Source organism: Saimiri boliviensis, chromosome 17, assembly GCF_048565385.1.
Source record: "Saimiri boliviensis isolate mSaiBol1 chromosome 17, mSaiBol1.pri, whole genome shotgun sequence".
NCBI classification, from domain to species: domain Eukaryota; kingdom Metazoa; phylum Chordata; class Mammalia; order Primates; family Cebidae; genus Saimiri; species Saimiri boliviensis.
The window spans coordinates 62,477,335-62,501,740 of record NC_133465.1 but is presented as its reverse complement, the minus strand read 5'-3'; the positions used below and the strand labels follow the sequence as shown (position 1 = coordinate 62,501,740).

Genomic DNA, 24,406 nt, shown 5'->3' with positions numbered 1-24,406 from the left:
TCCCGTCTTAGCCTCCCAAGTAGCTGGGACTACAGGTGCATACCACCACACCCAGCTAATTCTTTATTTTTATTTTTTGTAGAGATGGGATTGTGCTGTGTTGCCCAGGCTGGTCTCAAACTCTTGGGCTCAAGCCGTCTGCCTGCCTCAGTCTCCCAAAGTGTTGGATTTCAGGCTTGAGCCACTGTGCTCGGCCTATTCAATGAATTGTTCGCTGAATGAATGGATGCCTGAGTGAGTGAGAGAGCACACAGAAGCATGCATAGTCTACGGGAAGTTCAGGGGTAGAAGCCTCTCCCTGCTGCAGCTTGCCGAAGTATTCATATACACGTGTTCGAAACGCTGTCTTTCCTCATTTCTCTCTCTCTTTTTTTTTTTTTTGCTCAGACAAGAGTGAGAATGGTGAGGCGTATCAGAGAAAGAAGGCGACAGCTGCTGGCCTTCCGGAGGGTCCTGCTGTCCCCGTGCCTTCTCGAGGGAACCTGGCACAGCCCAGTGGCAGCAGCTGGAGGAGGATCGCGCTGCTCATCTTGGCCATCACTATACACAACATTCCAGGTGAGGTCTTGCCCATGAGCGCTCCAGCCACTGCCTGAAAGTAAAGTCATTTGTCAGCACAATTGTCTGGCTGGAAAAGGGGAATGGTCAATTGTGACATGGGTCCTTTTTGGAGGACAGTGAAGGTGGCAGTTACAAATCTTTCTTGACTCTTTTTTGATCAACATAGATTGATCATCATATGTGAAAACTTCCCATTCTAGCTAGTTTAAACAACTTCTGTTTCCTTTCTTTACGTATTTGTTACCAAGTTATTTGGAGCATAAATTCATAACTGTTACGTGATTGCTGTGGAGGGTGTCTTTTTTAAATACTGGATATCTCTGCTTCTGCTTAATACTATCGGAATGTATAGTTGACCCGGCGCCAGGTGCGGTGGCTCATACCTGTAATCCCAGCACTTTGGGAGGCTGAGGTGGGTGGATCACCTGAGGTCAGGAGTTCAAGACCAGCTTAAACAACATGGTGAAACCCTGCCTCTACAAAAAATACAAAATTATCTGGGTGTGGTGGCTCACGCCTGTAATCCCAGCTACTTGGAAGGCTGAGGCACGAGAATCTATTGAACCCGGGCTACAGAGGTTGCAGTGAGCCCGGATCACACCATTGCACTCCAGTCTGAGCAACAAGAGCAAAACTCCTTCTCAAAAAAAAGAAAATATAGTTGACCCTTGAACAACACAGGTCTGAACTCTGCAAGTCCACTTACACTCAGATTTTCTTCTGCCTCTGCCACCCTGAGACGGCAAGACCAACCCCTCCTCTTTCTCCCCCTCCTCAGCTGACTCACTGTGAAGATGATGAGGATGAAGGCCTTTATGATGATCCACTTCCACTTAATCAATAGTAAATCTATGTTCTCTTTCTTACAATTTCCTTAATAACATTTTTTCTTGAGATTACTATATTGCAATACAGTGTATAATACATATGTAAAATATGTGTTGATTGACAACGTTGTTAGTAAGACTTCCGGTCAGCAGCAGGTTATTAGTAGTTGTATTTTGGGGAAGGCAAAAACTCTATCTATATTTTCTGCTGCACAGAGAATCAGCGTTCCTAATCTCTGCATTATTCAAGGGTTAACTATATAGAGTTCAGTATCCTTTGGCACTGATCACTCCCTTACCTGCCTTCTTTATGTGGGCATCTTTCTGAAATGTTTTTACCAATCGTTTCCTGTTTAGCATTTTAGAGTAATTTGTTTTATGTCTTTTTTTTTTTTTTTAAGACAGTGTCACTCTGTTGTCCAGGCTGGAGGGCAGTGGAGTGATCTTGGCTCACTGCAACCTCCGCCTCCCAGGTTCAAGCGATTCTCCTGCCTCAGCCTCCTGAGTAGCTGGGATTACAGGCATGCGCCATCACACCCGGCTGATTTTTTTTTTTTGTATTTTTAGTAGGGATTGGATTTCACCATGTTGGCCAGGATGATCTCAAACTCCTGACCTTAGGACAACCACCCAACTCAGGCTCCCAAAATGCTGGGACGACAGGTGTGAGTCCCCACGCCCTGCCTGTTTTATGTCTTTAGGTGTATTTTAATTGGAAAAATCAAGGACAAGTGAATGCCTTATTTCAAAAATAATATGTTTCTTTTAGAGCATCTAGAAAACATGATTAAACATAGAAAATAATAAAGATATTTTTTAAAAATCTTCCCAATTGAGGGAATCTGAGCAATTTGGGATGCATTTTGAAATTCCAAGTCTCTCACTTCCTAGCAAGGTTATCTTGAGGAATTGCTCAAACTCCCGGAACCTTGGTTTTCTCATCTGAGAAATGGAGATAATGCCATAAGTGGCTTATTCTGAGAATTAAATGAGATGCTAACTATACACACACACAGCTTTCAGGACAGTGCCTGGGGTTTATGAACACCTGGAAAATGGGAGCCGTTGTTGGCATCGATGATACTCCTGCTGCCTTTTCTCCGTGACTTCCTGGACCTCGAGGTCTTAAACATGCTGATCCATCTTTTGTTGTCTGGGAACTCAAGTTGGAGCAATAATCTTCCCCAGGGAGCATCCTTGGGTGATACATTTTCTGAGTCTATGTGGAGTTCATGGTGCAATATGTCATTCTATCACAGGAGCAAGAACTTGGCTGGGCAAAGCTTTCTAGTCATGACATTTTTCTCTTCAAAGCTTCTACAGATGTTGATACATTGACTTCTGGCTTTAGTGTTGTAGAAGCAAAAAGCATAGCAAACTGCGTCTCTTCCTCTGTATAACTAGATGTTGTTTTGCTGGCACAATGAAGATTTTTGTCATCTTTAAAGAGTGAAAATCTAATATATATTATAAATTCTAGTAGACAGTAAATCTGCTTAAAGCACTAGGTGTTTAATTACTTTTAAGCTCAGGTATTTATCCAGATAAGAAGCATATTCCTCTGCTATTTCTATCCCAACATTTTCATCAGTATGTGTGTCTCCCTCATTTCCTTCTTGACCCTTTCCTTTGAGTTATGAATAAAGTATTTTTTAGTTGGTCTTCCTTTTTTTTTTTTTTTTTTAATGAGACAGAGTCTCACTCCGTCTCCCAGGCTGGAGTGTAGTGGTATGATCTCAGCTCACTACAATCTCCACTTCGTGGGTTCAAGCGATTCTCCTGCCTCAGCCTCCCAAGTAGTTGAGATTACAGATGTGTGCCATCATGCCCAGCTAATTTTTGTATTTTTCACAGAGACAGGGTTTCACCATGTTGGCCAGGCTGGTCTTGAACTTCTGGCCTCAAGTGATCTGCCCACCTCAGCCTTTCAAAGTGCTGGGATTACAGGCGTGAGCCACTGTGTCTGACCCTGTTGGTTTTCTAGATCTTGGTATTCAGTATGTCTTGAGATGAAGATGGGGCCTTATGCAGACCTCAGTGCACGAAGATGACCAGAGTGGGTTCACCTTGGTGGAAGGCCTTGTTCATGCCCATCCGGTATCTGAAAGAGCTCATTGAAAGACCCCCTGGTCCTCTGTGGAGGACTGCTTCAGAGCCGTGGCAGTCACTTTTAGCCTGTTAAGTGCTAATAGTTAGAGAGGTTACTTGTTTTTCAGTCATAATAGTAGCTGTCTTTCTGCCATTTTTAACCAATTGAGCAAGAGTAAAGATCTATCCTGTGGGTTCAGTGTTAAATAAGGTAACTACACTGAGGTGTATTATGGTGACTCTGTGTCTCTGAAGAACAAAAATATGGTCTAAGGTCCAGACTCGATAGCAAAGGACTGAACACCCAACTTTCCGCTAATGGGCTCTTTTCTATACCACACCTACCGCTGTGCTTGGGTGATTGATTATGCTCAGATGGAATCATTTCCTAGCTTATTCTTATAGAAGACCAGGGAGCGTCAGACTTGACTTTCTTGATGTTTGTTGACGCCAGTGACAGCTTGAAATAAAGCCAGAAACAGTAGGTAGATGTGTGAATGACAGCAATATTTGATGGTCCTAAATGAGCATAGATTAAAATCTTACTTCTTCCCCGACAGGAGACCCTCTCTGTGTCTGTGGAGTTTCCAAGTATAAATTCAGCGTTTGTCACTTTTATGGTGATGCAAACGTGTCTTTTTGAAATAAGGATTGAGGCCAGGCAAGGTGGCTCATGCCTGTAATCCCAGCACTTTGGGAGACCAAGATGGGCAGATCACTTGAAGTCAGGAGTTCGAGACTAGCCTGGCCAACATGGCAAAACCCTGTCTCTACTAAAAATACAAAAATTAGCTGGGTGTGGTGGCGAACACTTATAATCCCAGCTACCTGGGAGGCTGAGGCAGGAGAATCACTTGAACCCAGGAGGCAGATGTTGCAGTGAGCCGAGATCGTGCCACTGCACTCCAGCCTTGGTGACAGAGCAAGACTCTATCTCAAAAAAAAAAAATATATATATATATATGTGTGTGTGTGTGTGTGTGTGTGTGTGTGTGTGTGTGTGTGTGTATATATTTTTTAATTTTTATGTATATATATATGTGCATGTGTATATGTGTGTGTATATATGTATATATATACACACACATATATATAAAGAAATAAAAATAAATATATATATGTAAACTGAAATGAAGATGGAAATGAGGATTGACTGCTTTCTAGGAATCTCAAATAAGTTAAGAGTTCACCCAGAGGATGATGGTAATAGTCACTGGTTTCAGTAAACTGGAGAACAGCTGACTTGCCTGGATGGAGAGGTTTGAAGGGATATATCTTTCCAAGCCTTGCCTTTTATTTACTATATTTGAGTATTGTAGTCTAGATACTTGGGTTATATCATACTAAAGCAAACCAAGATGTCTGGCCTTCTGTAACCAATATTACAGCAGGGTGAGACAGTCGATGAACATCATAATAATAAATGAATTTTATATTGTATTAGAAGGTGGTTAGTGATTTAAACAAGAAAAAGTTCATCAGGGCAGAGGAGATGGTAGAGTGTTTGAGGAAGGAACTGCAGCTTTAAATAGAGAAGGGAGGGAGGGTCTCCTTGAGATGTCCTTGCATTTGAGTCAGCCATGCAGCTCTCTGGGAAAGTGAGTGTTTCAGGCAGAGGGAACAGAGAGGGCAAAGGCCCTGAGCAGGAGCATGTCTGGCACCCACAAGAAGTAGCCAAAGGTCCCTTGTGGCCACAGCAGGGAGGGAAGTACAAGGTGAGGGCAGGGACGTCAGCCCTGCGTTTAAGTGGAACTTGGAGGCGTAAGAATGTTTGTTTTTGTTCTGTGTGTCATGAGCCCTTGCAGGGTTTTGAACAGGGTGTGTATGACTTGACTTGAGCTTTGAAAGTTTGTTTCTCTTTAGGTGCTGAATTGAGAGGGGATTTAGGGGGGTAAGGATGGAAGCAGGGAGGCCCGTGTGGAGGCCATTGCAGAATCCAGCCAGATCAAAGACAATAGTGGTACAGATCAAGGAGGTGGTGCCAGAGGGGGTGAGAAGGAATCCCATTCTGGGTCCTGATTGAAGGTGGAGCCGATGGGATTTGCTGGTGGATCACCTGTGGGGTATAAGAGAAAGCAAGGAGCCAGGAGGGACCCGGAGGTTCCACAGCTGCCCAGCTGCAATGACGGAGTTGCCGTCAACCAATACGAGGAAGGCTGCAGCTGGAGCAGCAGTAGGGGAACTACCAGGAATTTGCTTTTTGATTGTGAGGTTTGATTGCCATTAGACCTTCAAACGGAGATACCGACTAGACAGTTGGATACATGAGTTTGGAGCTGGGTTACAAAGTCTAGCTAGAGTTACAGATTTGTGAATCGTTGGCATATGATTTTTTTTTTTTTGAGACAGTCTGCTCTGACGCCCAGGCTAGAGTGCAGTAGTACAATCTTGGCTCACCGCAACCTCCGCCTCCTGGGTTCAAGAGATTCTCCTGCCTCAGCCTCTTAAGTGGCTGGGACTACAGCAGCATGCCACCACTCCTGGCTCCTCTTTGTATTTTTAGTTGAGGCAGGGTTTTGCCATGTTGGCCAGGCTGGTCTTGAACTCCTGGTCTCAAGTGATCCACCTGCCTTGGCCTCCCAAAGTACTGGGATTACAGGTGTGAGCCACTGCACCCGGCCCCTTGGCATATGAATGTTACTTAAACTCCTGACACTGGATGAAGCCACCAAGGGTCTGACTACAAATAGATGTGTCTCCAAAGACCTCCGTGTGGCTCAGTCCTTGAGCCTCCAGCTCCTACTCCTGTCTACAGAGAAGTTAACTCCTTGCCCATTACTATCAAGCCGCCTCATGTCCTTTGATGAGAACTGTTTCAAGAGCCTGTTTGGAGCCAGCTTACCTTTGAAAAGGTCTCTTCTTTAACACTATCCTTTATAGTGTATTAAAAATTTAACTAGAGCTTTGACATTCCCTGAGACTCTGGGTTTTTAAGACAGACTTTTCACAGTGACTAAATGGCGAATCGATTTTTTTTTTTTTTGAAGTTTTTTGTCTTGGCCATTTCAGTTTTGTTTGTCTTGAGGATGACATTTTGTTTGAAAAAATGTTTTTAATGTGGAAGGAACATGGAAGGCTTAATAGTAGCCTGTCTCCTGGAGGTGTCTGGCATGTAAGGACACACCTGCAGGCATATGCACACATCTGGGGCTCTTGGGTTAATATTTAATGCAGATGTGCAAAATCAAATAGTTCTTAAGCTTCTGTGGTTCCCAGTGGTCCTGTGAGTGTGCTAAGAGCTGTGCACCCTTTCACAGGAGAACGTTGTACACGAGTCTGTTCAGGCTACCATAACAAAATGCCATAGAATGGGTAGCTTAGAAACACAGAAATTTATTTCTCACAGTTCTGGAAGCTGGAAGTCTGAGGTCGGGCTGCCGGCATGGTCATGGTCAGGTTCTGGTGAGGGCCCTTCTCTGGGTTGCAGGTGACTGTCTTCTCATTGTGTCCTCACATCGTGGAAAAAGGGCACTCTCAGGAGTTGCTTTTCCTAAGGTTGTTAATCCCATCCATGAGGGCTCCGTCTCATGACCTAATTGCTTCCCTGAGTCCCCACCTCCTAATACCATCCCATGGGGGATTAGGTTTCAGAATATGAATTTTTGGGGAGACATAAACCTTCAGATCACAGCAGCACACAGCATTTTGCAGATAGTTCTAGGGGTTTAGACTTTATGGAGTCTATTGACAACCCTAGAACAGGAAAGAACCCCTCCCCTTTAGAGGAAAAAGAAAAGTGCACTTAACACGATTTAAACGTCTTAGGAAGAAATGGTAATGACCGACGGAGGCCAGCAGCCACGGGAAGGTGCAGTAAAAGTTGCATTAAAAGGCAGGCGCCTCGGCCGGGCGCGGTGGCTCAAGCCTGTAATCCCAGCACTTTGGGAGGCCGAGGCGGGTGGATCATGAGGTCAAGAGATCGAGACCATCCTGGTCAACATGGTGAAACCCCGTCTCTACTAAAAATACAAAAAATTAGCTGGGCATGGTGGCGCGTGCCTGTAATCCCAGCTACTCAGGAGGCTAAGGCAGGAGAATTGCCTGAACCCAGGAGGCGGAGGTTGCGGTGAGCCTAGATCGCGCCATTGCACTCCAGCCTGGGCAACAAGAGCAAAACTCCGTCTCAAAAAAAAAAAAAGGCAGGCGCCTCCAGAAACAGAGTGTAGACACCCCCACCTCCCTCTAAGCTACTTCCCTGGCCTCTGCCTGGGTGCGTCTGTGGGGGTGGTCTAGAGCATTTGTGTCCGCTGGAGAAGGACACCCCGAGGAAACATGTTTTCTAGAATAGCAATGCTAGACTGTAGCCTTTTGAGCATACTGTCTCTTGACATGCTTTTCATGCAGTATCATACAGGCTGAAAGGCTCTGAGCCTTCCCAAGATTCCTGGCCCTTCTGTTTTTGAATGGAATTAAAAATCAACTAGCAATTGAGTTCCTGCTAAGCTCTTATCGCTAGTAGCTTATGGTCTCAACAATGAATTATACCGTTGCTTTGTATGGGAGAAAGTTAAATTGGAAGCTTAAAGGGATTCTAGGGATCATCTCATTCAAACACGACCTCATTTGAGAATTTAGGGGGTTGTAGTAAATTATTGTTATGGCTCCTTCTAGCGTTAGCATTGAATGACTCTGTGAAGAATCATACAAATAGTACGTTATTAATTTCATTTATTTACCAAAGTTAATCTTTCCTTCCTATGTGATGCCTTGCTGTATCCATTGTCTTCTGTTACAATAGTTACCACTCTGACTTACAATTACCTGTATGTGTTTTATTTATTTATTTATTTATAATTTTTGTCAGTAACATAGCAGTTGTGTATATTTATGGGGTACATGAAATATATATGCACACACACACATACACACACACATAGGTTCATAATGCATAGTTTTTTGAGACAGGATCTCACTCTGTCACTCAGGCTGGAGTGTAGGGGCATGATTATGGCTCACTGCAACCTCAGCCTCCTGGGATCAGTTGATCCTCCCACCTCAGCCTCCTGTGTAGCTGGGACTACAGGTGCATGCCACCACACCCAGCTTTTTTTTTTTTTTGTATTTTTTGTAGAAACAGGGTTTTATCATGTTGCCTAGGCTAGTCTCGAACTCCTGGGCTCAATATTTTCCCGCCTTGGCGTCCCAAAGTGCTAGGATTACAAGCGTGAGCCACCTCACCTGGCCTGCATGAAATATTTTGATACAGGTATGTAACGCATAACCCATCACCTCAAACATTTATCCTTTGTATTGCCAACAATCCAGTTATACTCTTAGTTATTTTTAAATGTACAATTATTAAATTGTTCACTAGAGTTACCCTGTTGTGCTATCAACTCCTAGGTCTGATTCATCTATTTTTTTTGGTACCCATTAATCATCTCTGCTTTCCCCCTACTCCCTGACTGCCCTTCCCAGCCTCTGGTAACCATCCTTCTCTCTGTCTCCGTGAGTTTAATTGTTTTAATTTTTAGCTCCCACAGATAAGTGAGAATATGAGACGTTTGTCTTTCCATGCCTGGCTGAGTTCACTTAACATAATAACCTCGAGTTCCATCCGTGTTGTTGCAAATGACAGGATCTCAGTCATTTCCGTGGCTGAATAATACTTCAGTGTGTGTATGCACCATATTTTCTTTATTCATTCATCTCTTGATGGATTCAGTTACCTGTATTTAAACATGTTTATTTGCCCCTGATAGATGGAGCTTCCTGTGAGAACCTCTATACAGCATTCTTTTTGGGGGGCCCAATGTTATAACACATACTGAAGCTTTGATGTATTAAATATGTATTATATACTTGAGCATCTAGAATAAGGTGCATTGGGTACTTGGCCTCCATTCTAAGAGAGGAGGGGCTAATTTTCTTTCTGCCTTGGCCAGGTGGGCCAATGGAGGGCATTGACTTATGTAGGTCCTGATGATACATTGGCAGACAGACTCTTGCTCCCTTTTGTGTTTGAAATTATTACAGAAGAACAGAGTAGATGAATTTCATGTTTTTTATCTTCCTCTTAATAATGTCAAGAGCCAAGATTTTTTGCTGATTGTCGCTACAACTTAGAGTCCTGGGGACCACTGTTGGTGTCTCTAGAACAGTACGGTTTTGGTCATGTGGCCTGTCCCCATTGCCAGCTCCTAATAATGGCTTTCATAGACATGCTTGAGATTTTAATCCAAAGTGATTTTTTGTTTCAGGCAACAAGGACACAAATTTAGACATCAGAATGTTCACAGTGGTTGGTTATTCCTGGGTGAGGGGATTACAGATGATTTTTATTTTCTTCTTGTTTTTGTGAGATTTGTAACTAAACTCTCCTGTAGTAAATATTTATGACTTGCGATCATATAAAAATGCTTTTTTGGAAGGGTGAAATTCTTGCTTTTTTTAAAGCTTGTCACATTAAACATTAATGTCTGCAGCACCACGTTGGCATGGTTCTCACTCCAGATGCATTGGGCTCAGCACAACAAGGAGTTACCATCACCTAACCACCCCAGCACCCCAGCCTTCATCATGTGTACAGAAGTAGAGAGACGTTATTCCTTTATGCCTGAGATAATCTTAATGGGGTTGTTTTCATATTTAGGGAAGTTAGAAGCAGGATGAAGGACTGCCTTGGTTTTTTTGGCTGGTGTAACCAATTATCACAAACTTAATGGCTTAAAACAATCCAGATTTATTCTCCTGCAGTTCTGGAGGCCAGAAGTCTGACATCAGTTTCACTGGGATAAAGTCAAGGAGTTGGCAGGGCCGTGTTCTTGCTGGGGACCCTAGGGGATGATCCATTCCTAGCCTCTTCCAGCTTCTGCAGGATGCCGTCATTCCTTGGCTTGTGGCCGCATACTTCAATCAGTACCTCCGTGATCATTGCTTTCTCTTCTGTGCCAAATCTCCCTCTGCCTCCTTATAAACATTCTTGTGGTTCCATTCCAGCCACCCAGATCATCTAGGATAATCACATCTGAAAATTCTTCCTTGTCAATGAAAGGTAACATTCACAGGTTCCAGGAATGAGGTTCTGGATATATTTGGAGCCCTGACTTGGCCAACCACAGAGACCAATGGTATCTTCTGAATGCAGGCCAGAGATTCCTACCTTGTGTTCTGAAATGTCTTTAGCAGCCAGCATTCCTTTATAAGCCTAAGCCTGGCTCTTATGGAGTCTTAGTCTCACTCTGGGACTCCCATGGGCTGTCAGCTGTGTCTTCCTCATTTTCCATCCCTCGCTGTCTGTGTTTGAGCCTCTAAAGAATTCCTTAGGCTTAATGAGCCCAGTCAGCAACATACTCCCCTGCTCCTTTATCAAGTGAGAGTTTTGGGACGGTAGTAAAAGACAACATAATATTCACTTAGCTTGTACGTGTGTAGTGGGGATGGCAGGGAACTGGGGAGTGCTGCGTCTAAATCTCATGGGCCCCTTCCCCCTGCCTACCCCCGCTGCTATCTTAACTCCACGCTAACCCTCAGTTCTTCGTGATGAGCCAGTTCACAGTAACAGATATTTGTGGTGTGTGATTATAGTTGACATTCTTTTTTTCAAGGTCAGTGGTGTATTTAAATGATTACTGAGCTTACTCCTTCATCTCACACGTGATTTCTCTCTCTCTCTCTCTCTCTTTCTCTCTTAGGCAACTTTATTGTGTGGCATTTTCTCATCCCCAAGCTCCCTGGTAATTAGGAGGTTTGTCAATTACACTTCCACACTGAGGAAAGAGTCCCTGTTAACGTTTTTTTAAAAAATGAGGTATAATTCACATACCATAAAATTCACCCTTTTGAAGTTGACAATTCAAGGCCAGGCACAGTGGCTCGTGCCTGCAACCCCAGCACTTTGGGAGACTGAGGCAAGCAGATCGCTTGAGCCCAGAAGTTCGAGACCAACCTGGACAACATGGCAAGACCTCATCGCTACAAAAAAATTGAAAAAGTAGCCAGGTATGGTGATGTACTCTTGTGGTCCCAGCTACTTTGGAAGCCGGGGTGGGAGGATTGCTTGAACCCTGGAGGTTGAGGCTGCAGTAAGCCATGATTGTGCCATTGCACTCCAGCCAAGGTGACAGAGCAAGACCTTGTCTCAAAAAAAAAAAAAAAAAAGGAAAAAAGAAAAGAAAAATGAATTTCACAATTCAGTGGTTTTAGTATACCTGAAAGGTTGTGCAACCGCCATCACTATCTTTTTAATTTGAATTTTTTCTTCAAATAGAGACAAGGTCTTGCTATGTTGGCCAGGGTGGCCTCAAACTCCTGGCCTCAAGATAACCTCCTACTTCAACCTCCCAAAGTGCCTGGATTACAGCTGTAAACCACCCTCCCCAACCTACCACTATTCCTGGACACTCTCATCACCCTGTAGAGAAACCCCACACTCTTTCAGCAGTGCTCCTGAGAACAAAAGGAAAGAGACCGCACGGCCGTTAGCAGTCACCCCCATTCCTCCCTCGCTCCGGCTCCCGCGCTGATCTGCTTTGTCCCCATAGTTTCCCTAACCAGGACTGACTTTCATTTAAATGGGATCATGTAATACGTATGCTTTTGTGTCTGGTTTCTTTCACTTAGCATGATGTTTCCAGCTTTCACTGATGTAGCACATATCAGTAAGTCTTCCTTCTTATGGCCAGATAATATTCTGTTCCCTGGGTATACCCTGTTTTGTTTACCCTTTCATCACTCGATAGACATTTGCATCGTTTTCTCTTTTCTGCGTATTGTGAGTAATGCTGCTATTCGTGTTTACGTCTGTATGGACCTGTGTTCTCTTGGGTACATACGTTGGAGTATAATTGCTGGGCCGTAGGGAAACCTTTGAACTCTTTGAAGCCAATTCTTTCTGTTAAGTTCCTCCCCATTCATTCCATATGCCAGCAGACCCTTTGAGACAGAGGAATAATCTATCCCACCTACCATGCCACTCGGAGGTGTCTACGAACCCTGCTTTTTTTCTTTTGTTTTAGCAATATACATTTTTATAGTATAGTTTTTTCTTTTTTTTTCAATCTAGTGGATTTTCCTCCAAGTCAATGGACAGATAGGAAAAAAAAGAAAGTTGTTTTTTGAGCCCTGCTTTCCAACTAGGAGTCAGTTGCTCTTGGTTTTGATTTTGTGTGGAACGTGGAGGATCTGCTGGAATGCTGGAAAGTCAGGGGACAGCTGCAGGTGACCGGGGAGGCAGCTGCTGCTGGCATTGGTGATGTGAGCCAGGATGCTCAGCTTGCCCTCATGCCATCTCCCTGTGCTCCAAGGGCACTTTGGAGGGGCAGCACTGGGAGACCAGAGCCCCAATTTGCAAGAAGGGTCCAATAGCTGTGAAAAAGAGCCTACTGATTTTTCATTTTCCTGGGGTAAAGACTGAGCAGAAAATCCTATTAGATACAAACTTTTCCGGGAGAAACCCTGATGCAACAGCTTCTATTTCAGGTTGCTCTGCTTCTGGAAACTGGAGGGGCCTTCTCAGTAGGCAGCTGACCCAGTCTCAGTTAATGAGGAAGCAGAACACCACACAAAGACACGCATCAGGGACCATAATAAAATACACTTAGAATACCAAAGGTTGCCATTTATGGGGGCCTTTCAAAGTTCCAGAGGCTGTATAAAGGGCACCACATACATGATTTAGATATTTGCGTCCCTGTTTTACATTTTAGAAACTGAGACCTAGAAAGTTTAAAGATCCAGCCCAAGGCCAGGTGCAGTGGCTCACACCTGTCATTTCAGCACTTTGGGAGGCCCAAGCCGGTGGATCGCTTGAACCTGGGAGTTCAAGACCAACCTGGGCAACATGGAGAAACCTCGTCTCTACAAAAAATCCAAAAATTAGTGGGGTGTGGTGGCGCGTGATTGCAGTCACAGCTACTCGGGAGGCTGAGGCAGGAGAATCTCTTGAGCCTGAGATGTGGAAGCTGCAGTAAGCTGAGGTCATGCCGCTACACTCCAGCCTGGATAACAGAGTGAGACCCTGTCTCAAAAAACAGCAAACAAAAGAGCCGAAGGCCACGCAAGTGGTAGGTACAGCTGGACTCACGCTCCATGCCCTCGTGTTGCGTCTCGCTCTGGTGAGCCTCTGTTTCTTTCCTTCCCGTGGATGACACTGTTTTTCAGAGGGAGTTACAGAGAAGTTCAGGAAACGCGTCTTGCCTTTTTTAAGCTTGCCACATTAAATGTTAATTTCTGCAGCACCATGTTGGCGTGGTTCTCACTCCAGATGCATTGAAGACTTGGGCAGGGAAATCTGGGCAGGAAGCCTCATCCATACATAGGACCCACCACCGTGGGTGCGCTAGGAGACGTGAGAGGTGAATGCCTATGAGTCGCCCGCACGCCCATCACCACCACCAAGTGAGGATGCTTCAGGACCCAAGCAGATGGTCGCCCACCGGGACAGGACAACCACGAGCTTTAGAGCAGAAAGGCCAAGACTTGGCTCCTGGAATGCTTTACTAGCTAGGTAACCATAGGTAAGATCATGGGAGTCTTAGCTTTCCCAGCTGTGAAGTGCGAATAATAGCTATGCGGTGGTTCATTATTGAGATGACCACAGTAGCACCAAGCAGGACCACCACTGTGTTATCTGCCATTCAGACTGTATCATTAGGGGACCGAGGAGGGCGGATTACTTGAATCCAGCAGTTCGAGACCAGCCTGGGCAACATGGCAGAACCCCATCTCAACAAAAAATACAAAAGTCAGCTGGCGTGGTGGCGCACACCTGTGGTCCCAGCTACTCAGGAGGCTGAGGCAGGAGAATCACTTGAGCCCAGGAGGTAGAGGCTGCAGTGACCATGCTTATGCCACTGTACTCTAGCCTGGATAACAGAGCAAGACCTGTCTCATTAAAAAAATAAAGAGTGTCATGGTGCCTAGAACACAGCAGGACCTGCAAAACACTAATTCCCCTCCACCCGCTCCTCTTTCCCCAAGCTCTGCCACCCACTGACTTTGGCCTTCACCTTGCTGTGATCCTCAAAAAGTGTCTGGTTCTAGTTGTGGTGGCCCTGACTAGGGACATCTCAGGTGGCTTTAATTTTCACCTCCAACAGGTTACATCGGAAGATGCTTCTCATCTACTGCAGGAGTCTGAAAACACTGTAATGTTCTCCTTTAATTATCTGTACCTCAGTGGGAAGCCTGACGTTATAATTAGCACAGGCTCCCGCATGGGATGACATTTTGCTCAACATATCATGTTCCTGGTGTGCACTGAAGCAGAAGCCGAGAGCACACTTCTAAATGGCGCAGTTGGATTTGAGCACGAGAATTGGTACCAACGCCCAAAGGGCAAAATCGCAACTCTGGGAATCCTCCGTGATCCGAAACGAAAGTGTCAGGGAAACTTTCAGATGCTCTGTCATCTCCTGGAGAAGTGGCAGACGCACCGATGCCTGAGCCCTACTTTCTGGCCTTCAGATCGAGGAAGCTGCAGTCAGATTAAAGTCAAGACTCATGACCATGTCGAATGTATTATGTCATCCTCCTACCTAGTATGTAAATTAAAGAGAAAACTCAAGCAAGAGAATTTGAATACATTTTTGTATTAGGAATCAAAATTTCCAGTAACTTCCAGTTGTCTTTCTCCCTTGGCCAGGTATTGGCTAGAACCTGGTTTAGTAAGATCTTTTATTTTATTTTATTGTTCTGCTTTTGGAGATGGAGTCTCGCTCTGTGGCCCAGGCTGGAGTACAGTGACGCAATCTTGGCTCACTGCAACCTCCGCCTCCCGGGTTCAAGCAATTCTCTCCTGCCTCAGCCTCCCAAGTAGATGGGACTACAGGCGCACGCCACCACACCCAGCTAATTTTTTTTTTTTTTTTTTTTTTTTTTTTTAGTAGAAATGGCATTTCACCATGTTGGCCAGGATGGTCTCGATCTCTTGCCCTCATGATCCGCCCACCTCGGCCTCCCAAAGTGCTGGGATTACAGGAATGAGCCACCGTGCCCGGCCAAGATTTTGGTTTCTTAAAATACCTGGCCCCTTTGCAAGCAGGTTGGCTCACCAAGGAACCATCTCATCTGCTGAAGAGTCTCCCTCCTCTGTTGAGGTGGCCTCATGATTTCCGAAGCCCCAGCAGAAAACAGGTTTAATTAATTTATCATATTTGAGTTGCATGACTTGTCATAGTCCCAACTTATTCATATTCATATATGTGAATTTTAATGCACATTAATTCTTTAATAAGTCCGTGTTTATTTTGTCTGCATTCCCTTGGTAACTGGTATGGTATAGAGTTGAAAATAATTGAAATGTTACTAGTCTTCTGCAAATAACCATTAACCAAGGTTGGATTCCGAAATCAAAATCCCATTTTCTTTTTCTTTCTCTGATGAAATACAGTGGGTGAAATGACACCAAAGTGTTCTTCCGGGTCTATTCCTTGCTCTGTTGTTTGTCCCGCGCCTCAGGTTGGTAATTGCCAGCTGAGTTCCCCATTTGGCATAGATGTGTGTCATGACTCGACTTAAGCAAAGTTTATTGCTTTTGGCTGTCATCTTCGCCTTGACAAGGAGTTAAATTCAGAGGTGATGAGCTCAGCATGGGGGTTTGGGAGAGGATAGAAAAAACAGGTTGTTTTCCACAGAATATTCGAGGGGGTACAAGTCTGCAAAATCAATATGTGTGAAGCACTTGGGAGGCTTGTGATGAATCCAAGCTCCCAGCAACACCCAGGCTTCCAAGCCATTTGAGACCCCCATTTCTTCAGTGGTTCCGCTCTTTGGAGAATAGACAAGCCTATGGCTGCATGTTTCGGATGTTACCCACCCGAAGGCACAGCACCACATCCTCATTCAGATCTAATCCTAGTGGTCGTTTTGTAAGTTACTCATGCAGCAGCTAGTCGCCACAGGGATTATACACTTCATCCATTTCTTTTTGTCTTGAATCTTGTACAAATGTTTGTCATATGCTCACATCTTGCAGGTTACTAGATCATGGTAAATTCCCCTATTCTCTAACCTCCTCCTCCTCCTCCTCTTCCTTCTCCTACTATTACTACTTATTTTTCATAGTTCTGTCGGTGTCTTTAAGTATGACGATTAATCTTTGCAGCCCATCTGTGTGGTTTAAGCTCTGCTCTCAGCCATGGAGACTGTTGTTTCTACAGCTTTGGCAACCCAGAGATTGTAAATAGAAGTCAAATGAGGGCTAGAAAATGAATTCAGATGCTTCTTCTTAATAATTCTCTTTCAGAGAGAATGAACAAGGAGATGATTCTCAAACTGATCTGTTTTGTTCATGGGCTACTGAAAAATTTAATTAGAAATGAACTCAAAGCTCATGGCTCAAATAAAGTTGGGAAATTGCATTTTTATTATAGCAATTTAGATCATCCACCTTTCCCATAATCAGTGGTAAGTAAGCATTGGGAGCCTGAATCTGTAGTTTCTATCTTACTTTGAAATTCACCAACTAGGTGATTATAAGAATGACTTTTCCCAAGTTGTGATTGTCACTGGCTTCACCAGAAGATAAATGATTCCAGCTCCACCCTCTGCTTCACAGGTGATATGAGGATAAAATAGGTCATGGATGCGAGCCTGCTTGAGAAATAAAGGTACCAGATAAATAGCAGTTATCCTGATTATTGGATGCAGCTGTTATAAGCACTATTTGTCAGCCCCTTCCACTTCCAGATTCCATTTCCTTTCAGCTGCAGAGTCTTGCACTCATCAGCTCTCTTCTCTCGCTCTGATTAAAGTTCAGAGCTGTCATTCCCAGATAGTTTGTTCATTTATTTCTCTTCTCTGTATTCTCAGAAATTCTTTCTGTCTCAGAGATGTTAGGGAAGAGGTTGGGGCATGTTGGTGGGGAAAAAAATGTCTCTGAATCCTGTTTTCAGGTGCAAACAGTCTTCTTAAACGTCAACATAGCAATACGGGCATTTTTCCTCATTCTCTTTTAATCGAACACTTTTCTCCAGGCTCCTTTTTTTTTTTTTTTTTTTTTTTTACAAAAATCGGTAAGTCCCAGTGATGTTCTGGATTTCCTTTCTGTGCCCTGTTCTCAAGCGTCAGCCTCTTCTTCAGGCTAGAGCCGTGTAGGGCTTTTATGTTGGAAATGGGGATGTGGGAGAAGTCACCTGATGGACTCTGTGTCCCCCTGGAGGGGACAGGGGAATAAGTCAATGGGTTGAGTGTGGAGAGGTGGAATTTCAGGCACTAAGGGACTCAGGGGAGTGCCACGGTGTGTGCCACGCACCTTCCCATGGGCTCCTTGGGCTCTGCCTTGTGAGGGACCAGTTGCTCTGCCCTGATTCGCTTAGTCCTAAAAGACTCAGGATAGGCAGTGCGCTTTGCCTCCTGGTAGTTCCAGAGTGTGCTCTGTTGCCTAGAGACAGGGGTTGGTGCCTGGAGTGAAGATAAGGTTGTCAAGGAAACCAAGCCACAAATTCTCTTGTTTTTGTTCAGGTCGCTGGACAGAAGAGTAAAGGATTTTTACTCTGACAGTAGAAGAAAGTATTTTCTTTTCTGTGTGGTGATTTTACCGAATGGATGTGTTATCCAAGACACAGCTGAGATAGTACCCTCGTTGATAAACGGCGTTGAGTCTTGCATGGCTAACTACCTCTTAATTCTGGTGTTCCTGATTCAGAAGAAAGAAAAATCCTTTATATGGTCATCCTGAAGGGATTCTTTGTTGAAGCTTCAAATGGTCACATCTGCTGTATGCTAGCGTATCAGCGGACGGAAGAATTGGAGGGACGCTATCCGGGAATGGTACCTGAAGTGCTCCCTCTGGCAGAGAGTTTAAGTTTTTCATTTGTCAGTGCTGGCAGTTTTAGCTCCTGATGCTGGAAGCCTGCTGGGAGCTTTAGGAATCACATGTGCATCTGTGTGTGCACATGTGTGTGTGTGTGTGTGTGCACGCATGTGTGTGCATGTGTGTGTGCACACGTGTGCATGTGGTGTTTCCTCATGGCCTCTGCGGCCTCATACCTTCCCCAAATCAGTCTCCTCTCCTCTCCTTCCTGCCTGCGTCTTCATCATGAGCCCCATCACAGGTTTTCTGAAGCCCTCTGACCTGTTTCTCTTCCCCATCCCTTGACTCTGTACAGATCCCCTGCTCCCCTGGGTCACCTTCCTAAACACACTCAGTTCTGTTTCTTTACAGAGTCCAAAGGCATCTCAGCTGAATAGGGGGGCTCAAAACACACCTTTGAGGGGGACAAGGCTGCTACACTAGTGACAGAGAGAAAACTGTGCCAGGAGCAGAGAGGAGGGGACATGAACTGGGTAGGGCTGTGAGTGCCATGGGGGCCCACAAGCATGGGGACACTAGGGTGGATTCGACAGTAGAAGAGAAGTGATTTTAATGAAGGGAAAGGGAGAAGAGTGGGCGGACTCTGATCTCTCTGGAACCCCAGGCATGTACTTTGGTTGGCCCTCGGAGCGCGTCTGCCCTCATTTGGAATGTGTGTTTTCTTCTCGGCATCCTCCCTCTGCCTCTGCCTCCCTCTAGATTAAAGTCCGGACCACCTGCCCAGCTGCCCTTGAGCTGGAAGCCCCTTGGCTGTCTTAGCTCTTCCCTGTCCCTCATTCCCATAGCCATTTGGTCACCAAATCCCATTGATCACCGGCTCCCGTCTCACCCACATGTATTTTCTGTCTTCCTTTTCCAGCCCCGCAGCTTTATGAGGAGACCTTTTTCTGAGAGAGTGTCTCGCTTTGTCTCCCGGCTGGAGTGTATGAGACCGTCACGGCTCACTGCAGCCTCCATTTCCTGGGCTCACGTGGTCCCCTTGCTGCCTAGCTGGGACCACAGGTGTGCCCAGCAAACTGTTGCATTTATTTTTTGTGTGGAGTTGGGGTTTTGCCATGTTGCCTCTGCTGGTCTCAAACTCCTGGGCTCAAGCCATCCTCCCACCTTGGCCTCTGAAAAGTGCTGGGATTATGGGTGTAAGCCGCCGCGCCCGGCTGAGGCCCACTGTATGTTGCCTCCTTCTCTCTCTTATCCATCTGCTCCCCACTCTGTCACCAAACCTAACTTTTGAAAATAGAAATTTGCTTTCATGCCAGTCTTCACCTTAATGAGACAGAAAAATACAAGTGTCTTTCGTCTCCCTGTATACAACCCCCACCCACTACTCTCCAATACTTGACTCCTGTGAGTTTCATCACATCTGTGGGTGCAGAGCCCAGCAGGGTGGGAGCCTCTGGAGGAGACAGTGGAGCTGGTGTCAGAGAGCAGTGACAGCGCAGGTCCTGCTCCAGCAGCACCTGGACCACAGTGGGGCCACGTGGTTTCCTGGAAATGTGGCACACATTTTCCTCCTTGCAGCATGTCCACCCCACCCAGGGGGAACCCATGGCTCACAGGGGAGAAAAGCCCCAGACTCAGGCTGCAGAGACCCCTCTCAAATAGGACCTCAGCTCACTGGACTGGAGTAGTCTTTGTGGGGTATTAGTTAAGCACATGGGCTCTGGGATCTACTGATCTAGGTTCAAATCCCAGTGGCTCCTCCACTTAATAGCCATGTGCTTGAGACAAGTAGCCCTCTCTGTGTCTCCATTTCACTCCTACTGTGGCCATTCATTCTCCAGTATTAGGGCCAGCTGCCTGATACTCTAACAGAAGGGACAGGACCATGGAGCAGACCCAATCCTCACATTTATTATATGCTGTAAAATGGGAAACACTGTCTGTCGCAGCCAGAGAATCACAGGTGACATTTTAAAGCACGTTGGAGCTGAAACATCATAGAACCCAGAGATTCCTAATGGAAAATCCTCCCAAGCAACTCTGCAGCTCACCTTGCTGAGAACTGAACGACAAGAGAGTGAGTTCAGGGATGTGTGTGAGTCTCTTTTTGCTGCTGTAACAAGTGACCACAAACCTAGTGGCTTAAAACAACACAGATTTGTTATCTTGTAGTTTTAGAGGTCAGAAGTCCAAAGTGGGGCTTACTGGGTGAAGATCAAGGTATCAGCAGGGCTGCATTGCTTTCTGGAAGCTCTAGGAGAGAATCCATTTCTTTGCCTTTTCCAGCGTCCCATGGCTGCCTACATTTCCTGGCCCATGGTCCCTTTTCCTTTTCAAAGCCTACAATGCCCAGTTGAGTCTTTCTCACATTGCATTACCCTATTGCTACTTCTCCGACCTTCCTTCTCATTTTAAGGACCCTTATACTGACAGTAGGCTCCTCCCGATAATCCAAGATAATCCCTTTTCAGTGTCAGCTGTTAACCACCTTAGTGCCTTCTGCACCCTGAGTTTTCTCTGCCATGCCACATAGTGTATTCAGATTCTCGGGATTAGGATATAGACATTTTAGGAGGTCATTAATCTCCTACCACAATATGTATTATTTTATTTTTGCACAGTTGTGGCCAGAGGACTACTATCAGGGACCTGAGTGGATGGGCCACTTTGGCAGCTAGCAGAAATGCTTGTGTCACTGCTCAGCGTGTCTTCCTTCACCACGTGGAGCCTCAAAGCAGTGCTGCCTTGGGTCTGCCTGATTGGAAAAGAAACTCTGTTTCCCTCTTGCTTTGTTACCGTTCTCCCTTCTATGGGTTGGACACTTGTCCCATGGTAACCTGGCCAGGGGTTTGTCTGCGAGTGCCTGTACTACAGTGTATCCCATAATCTTTCCTCATCATCGTGGATGATAGTCTCATGCTAACTTCCCCAGTCACCATGGGAACCTCCTCTTCAGTGCATTTAAAGACAGTTATTTCTTCCCTGGTTGAGAGATCTGTATCCAGGGGTGAGAATGAGATGGCTGAAGGCAATAGCATTTTTACTTCAGATCAAACTCATGTTTTCCATGCACCCCTGTTGTCCCTTCCCAGAGCCTTCCCAGTGTCCCCCCACCTGAGATAGAGGAATGGGCCACTTAGATGGAGACCAAGCTCACATATTCTTTTCTTTTTTCTTTTAATGACAGCTTTATCAAAATATAACTCACGCAGCCTACAATTCACCCATTTGAAGTGTGCAATTTTATGGTTTTTAGTATATTCACAAAATTGTACAACCACCACCATAAATTTTAGAACATTTTTATTACCCTAAAAGAAACCTCTACCCATTAGCAATTATCCTCCATTTCCCCCCATCTCCTCCCCGACAAAGCCAAGGCAACCACTCATTGGCGATTCTGAACATTTCATATAAATAAAATCATACAATAGGTGGCCTGTTATATCTGACTGCTTTTACTTAGCATAGTGTTTTTAAGATTCATCCGTGTATCAGTACTTCATTTCTTTTTGTTGTCAAATAATATTCCATTATACCTCAGGGCCACATTTTGTTCATCCATTCATCAGTTAATGAGCATTTGGGTTGTAGCCACTGTTGAACTATTATGTCTAGTGCTGCTATGTACTTTCATGTACAAGTTTTTGTATAACTGTATTTTCTCTTGGGTCTAAACATAGGAGTTGAATTGCTGGGTCATTTGGTGACTCCATGTTTGCCCTTTTGAGGAAATGTAAGACTGTTTTCCAAAGCGATAGGCCATTTTTCATTCTATCAGCAATGTGGGAGGGTTCTGTTTCTCTCCATCTTCACCAACACTTTTTATTATCTGCACTTTTTATTATTGCCATCCTAGTGGTTGCGATAGTTCTTTGTGGTTTTGATTTGCGTCTTCCTGATGACTAATAACAGTGAGCATCTTATCATGTGTTTATCACACCTTGTTTTAAGTGTCCATGATAGCAGTTCTTACTTTGGGGGTTAGAGATCCCCATGTATATCCAATCAAGCTTAAGGAAACTTTCTCTAAATTCCTGTGGTGCCCACATAACCATGATATAGTATATAAAATGTCAGGACGTTTATAAACTGCCTGGATCTATGGACTCCTGATTTTAACTCTTTTCTAAAGGGTCTCCCTTGTGAAAGTAAGTATCGCTCCAATTAGCCTAGAAAGAATCAGGTTTTAATAAACTCTTCCCTGAAGGAAATCCGGCTATATAAGTCCATTCTCACATTACTACAAAGAACTACCTGAGACTGGGTGATCTGTAAGGAAAAGAGGTTGAATTGGCTCACAGTTCCACAGGCTGTACAGGAATCATGGCTGAGGAAGCCTTAGAAAACTTACGATCATAGTGGCAGGTGCAGAGGAAGGAGGCATATCTTACATGGCCAGAGGAGGAGGAAGAGAGTCAAGGGAGGGGTGCTACACACTTTTAAACAACCAGATTTCATGAGAACTTATTCACTATCATGACAACAGCAAGGGCAAAGTCCACCCTCATGATCCAGTCACTTTCCAACAGGACCCTCCTCCAACATTGGGGATTACAGTTTGACATGAGATTTGGGTTGGGACATACATCCAAACCATATTATTTCATCCCTGGGTCCACCCAAGTCTCATGTCCTTCTGACATTTCAAACTAAAATCATGCCTTCCCAACAGTCTCCCAAAGTCTTAACTCATTCCAGTTTTAACTCAGAAGTCCACAGTACAAACTCTCATCTGGGACAAGGCAAGTCACTTCCACCTATGAGCCTGTAAAATCAAACCCAGTCAATTACGTCTAAGATACAGTGGTGGTACAAGCATTGGCTAAATACTCCCATTCCAAAAGGGAGAAATCAGCCAAAACAAAGAGGCAAGTCCAAAACCCAGCAGGGCAGTCACTAAGTCTTAGAGCTCCAAAATAATCTCTAACTCCATGTCTGACATCCAGGCCACACTGATGCAGGGGGTGTACTCTCAAGGCCTTGGACATCTCCATGCCTTTGACTCTGCAGGGTACAGCCTCATGGCTGCTTTTCCAAGCTCATATTGAGTGCCTATAGTTTTTCCAGGCACATAGTGCAAGTTGTCAGTGGATCTACCATTCTGGGATCTCAAGGACAGTGTCCCTCTTCTCACAGCTCGACTAGGCAGTACCCTAGTGGGAGCTCTGTGTAGGAGCTCAAACGCCACACTGTCAACTGCACTGCCTAGTTGAGGTTCTCCATGAGGGGCTCCACCCCTGCAGCAGACTTCTACCAGGACATGCAGGCATTTCCATACATCCTCTGAAATCCAGGTTGAGGCTCCCAAGCCTCAACTCTTGCCTTCTGAGCACCCAGAAGCTTACCACCATGTGGAAGCCACCAAGGCTTATGGCTCATACCCTCTGGTAGTGGCAGCCTGAGATGTTTCTAGGGCTGTTTGCTCTTTTAGTCATGGCTGAAGCTGGATGGCTGGGATACAGGGAGCAGTGTCTCGACGTTGTGCAGGGCAGCAGGGCCGTGGGTCCTGCCTGCAAAACCATTCTTCCCTCCTAGGCCTCCAGGCCTGCAGTGCGGGGGCGCTTCCACAAAGGTCTCTGAAATGCCTTTGAGGCATTTTCCCTATTGTCTTGGCTATTATCATTCAGATCCTTTTTACTTAGCATATTTCTGCAGCTGGCTTGAATTTTCCCCCAGAAAATGGATTTTTGTTTACTACCATATGGTCAGGCTGTAAAATTTCTAAACTTTTATGCTCTGCCTCCCTTTTAAATATAAGTTCCAGTTCAGATCATCATTTTACTCACACATATGACCATATGCTGTTGCAGCAGTCAGGCCACATCTGTAATGCCTCGCTGCTTAGAAATTTTTTCTGCCAGATACCCTCATTTATCACTTTCAAGCTCACAGTTCCACAGGTTCCTAGAGCAGGGATGCAATGTCACCAGTCTCTTTGCTCAAGCATAGCAAATGACCTTTACTCCGGTTCCCAAAATGTTCTTCCATCTAAGACCACTTCAGCCTGAACTTCATTGTCCATGTCACTATCAGCATTTTGGTCACAGCAATTTAACAAGTCTCTATGAAGTAAGTCAGTTCCACATTTTCTGGCATCTTTAGCAATGTCCCCACTCCTGGTATCAATTTTCTATATTAGTCCATTCTCACATTGCTATAAAGACCTATCTGAGAATGAGTAATCATACAGAAAAGAGATTTAATTGGCTCACGGTTCTGCCGGCTGTACAGG

The 24,406-nt window shown here is 45.0% G+C and overlaps 1 protein-coding gene across 3 annotated transcripts in view; it reads left to right on the top strand.

Moving 5' to 3' along the window:
• Nucleotides 1-24,406, top strand: part of SLC39A11 (solute carrier family 39 member 11) — a 541,921-nt gene that overhangs the window by 342,729 nt on the left and 174,786 nt on the right. For all 3 annotated transcript variants that reach the window (XM_074388916.1, XM_003931782.2, XM_003931783.2), the window contains exon 6: nt 388-558. In XM_074388916.1, the coding sequence (XP_074245017.1) occupies nt 388-558 (171 nt within the window). The remainder of the gene's footprint in view (nt 1-387; nt 559-24,406) is intronic.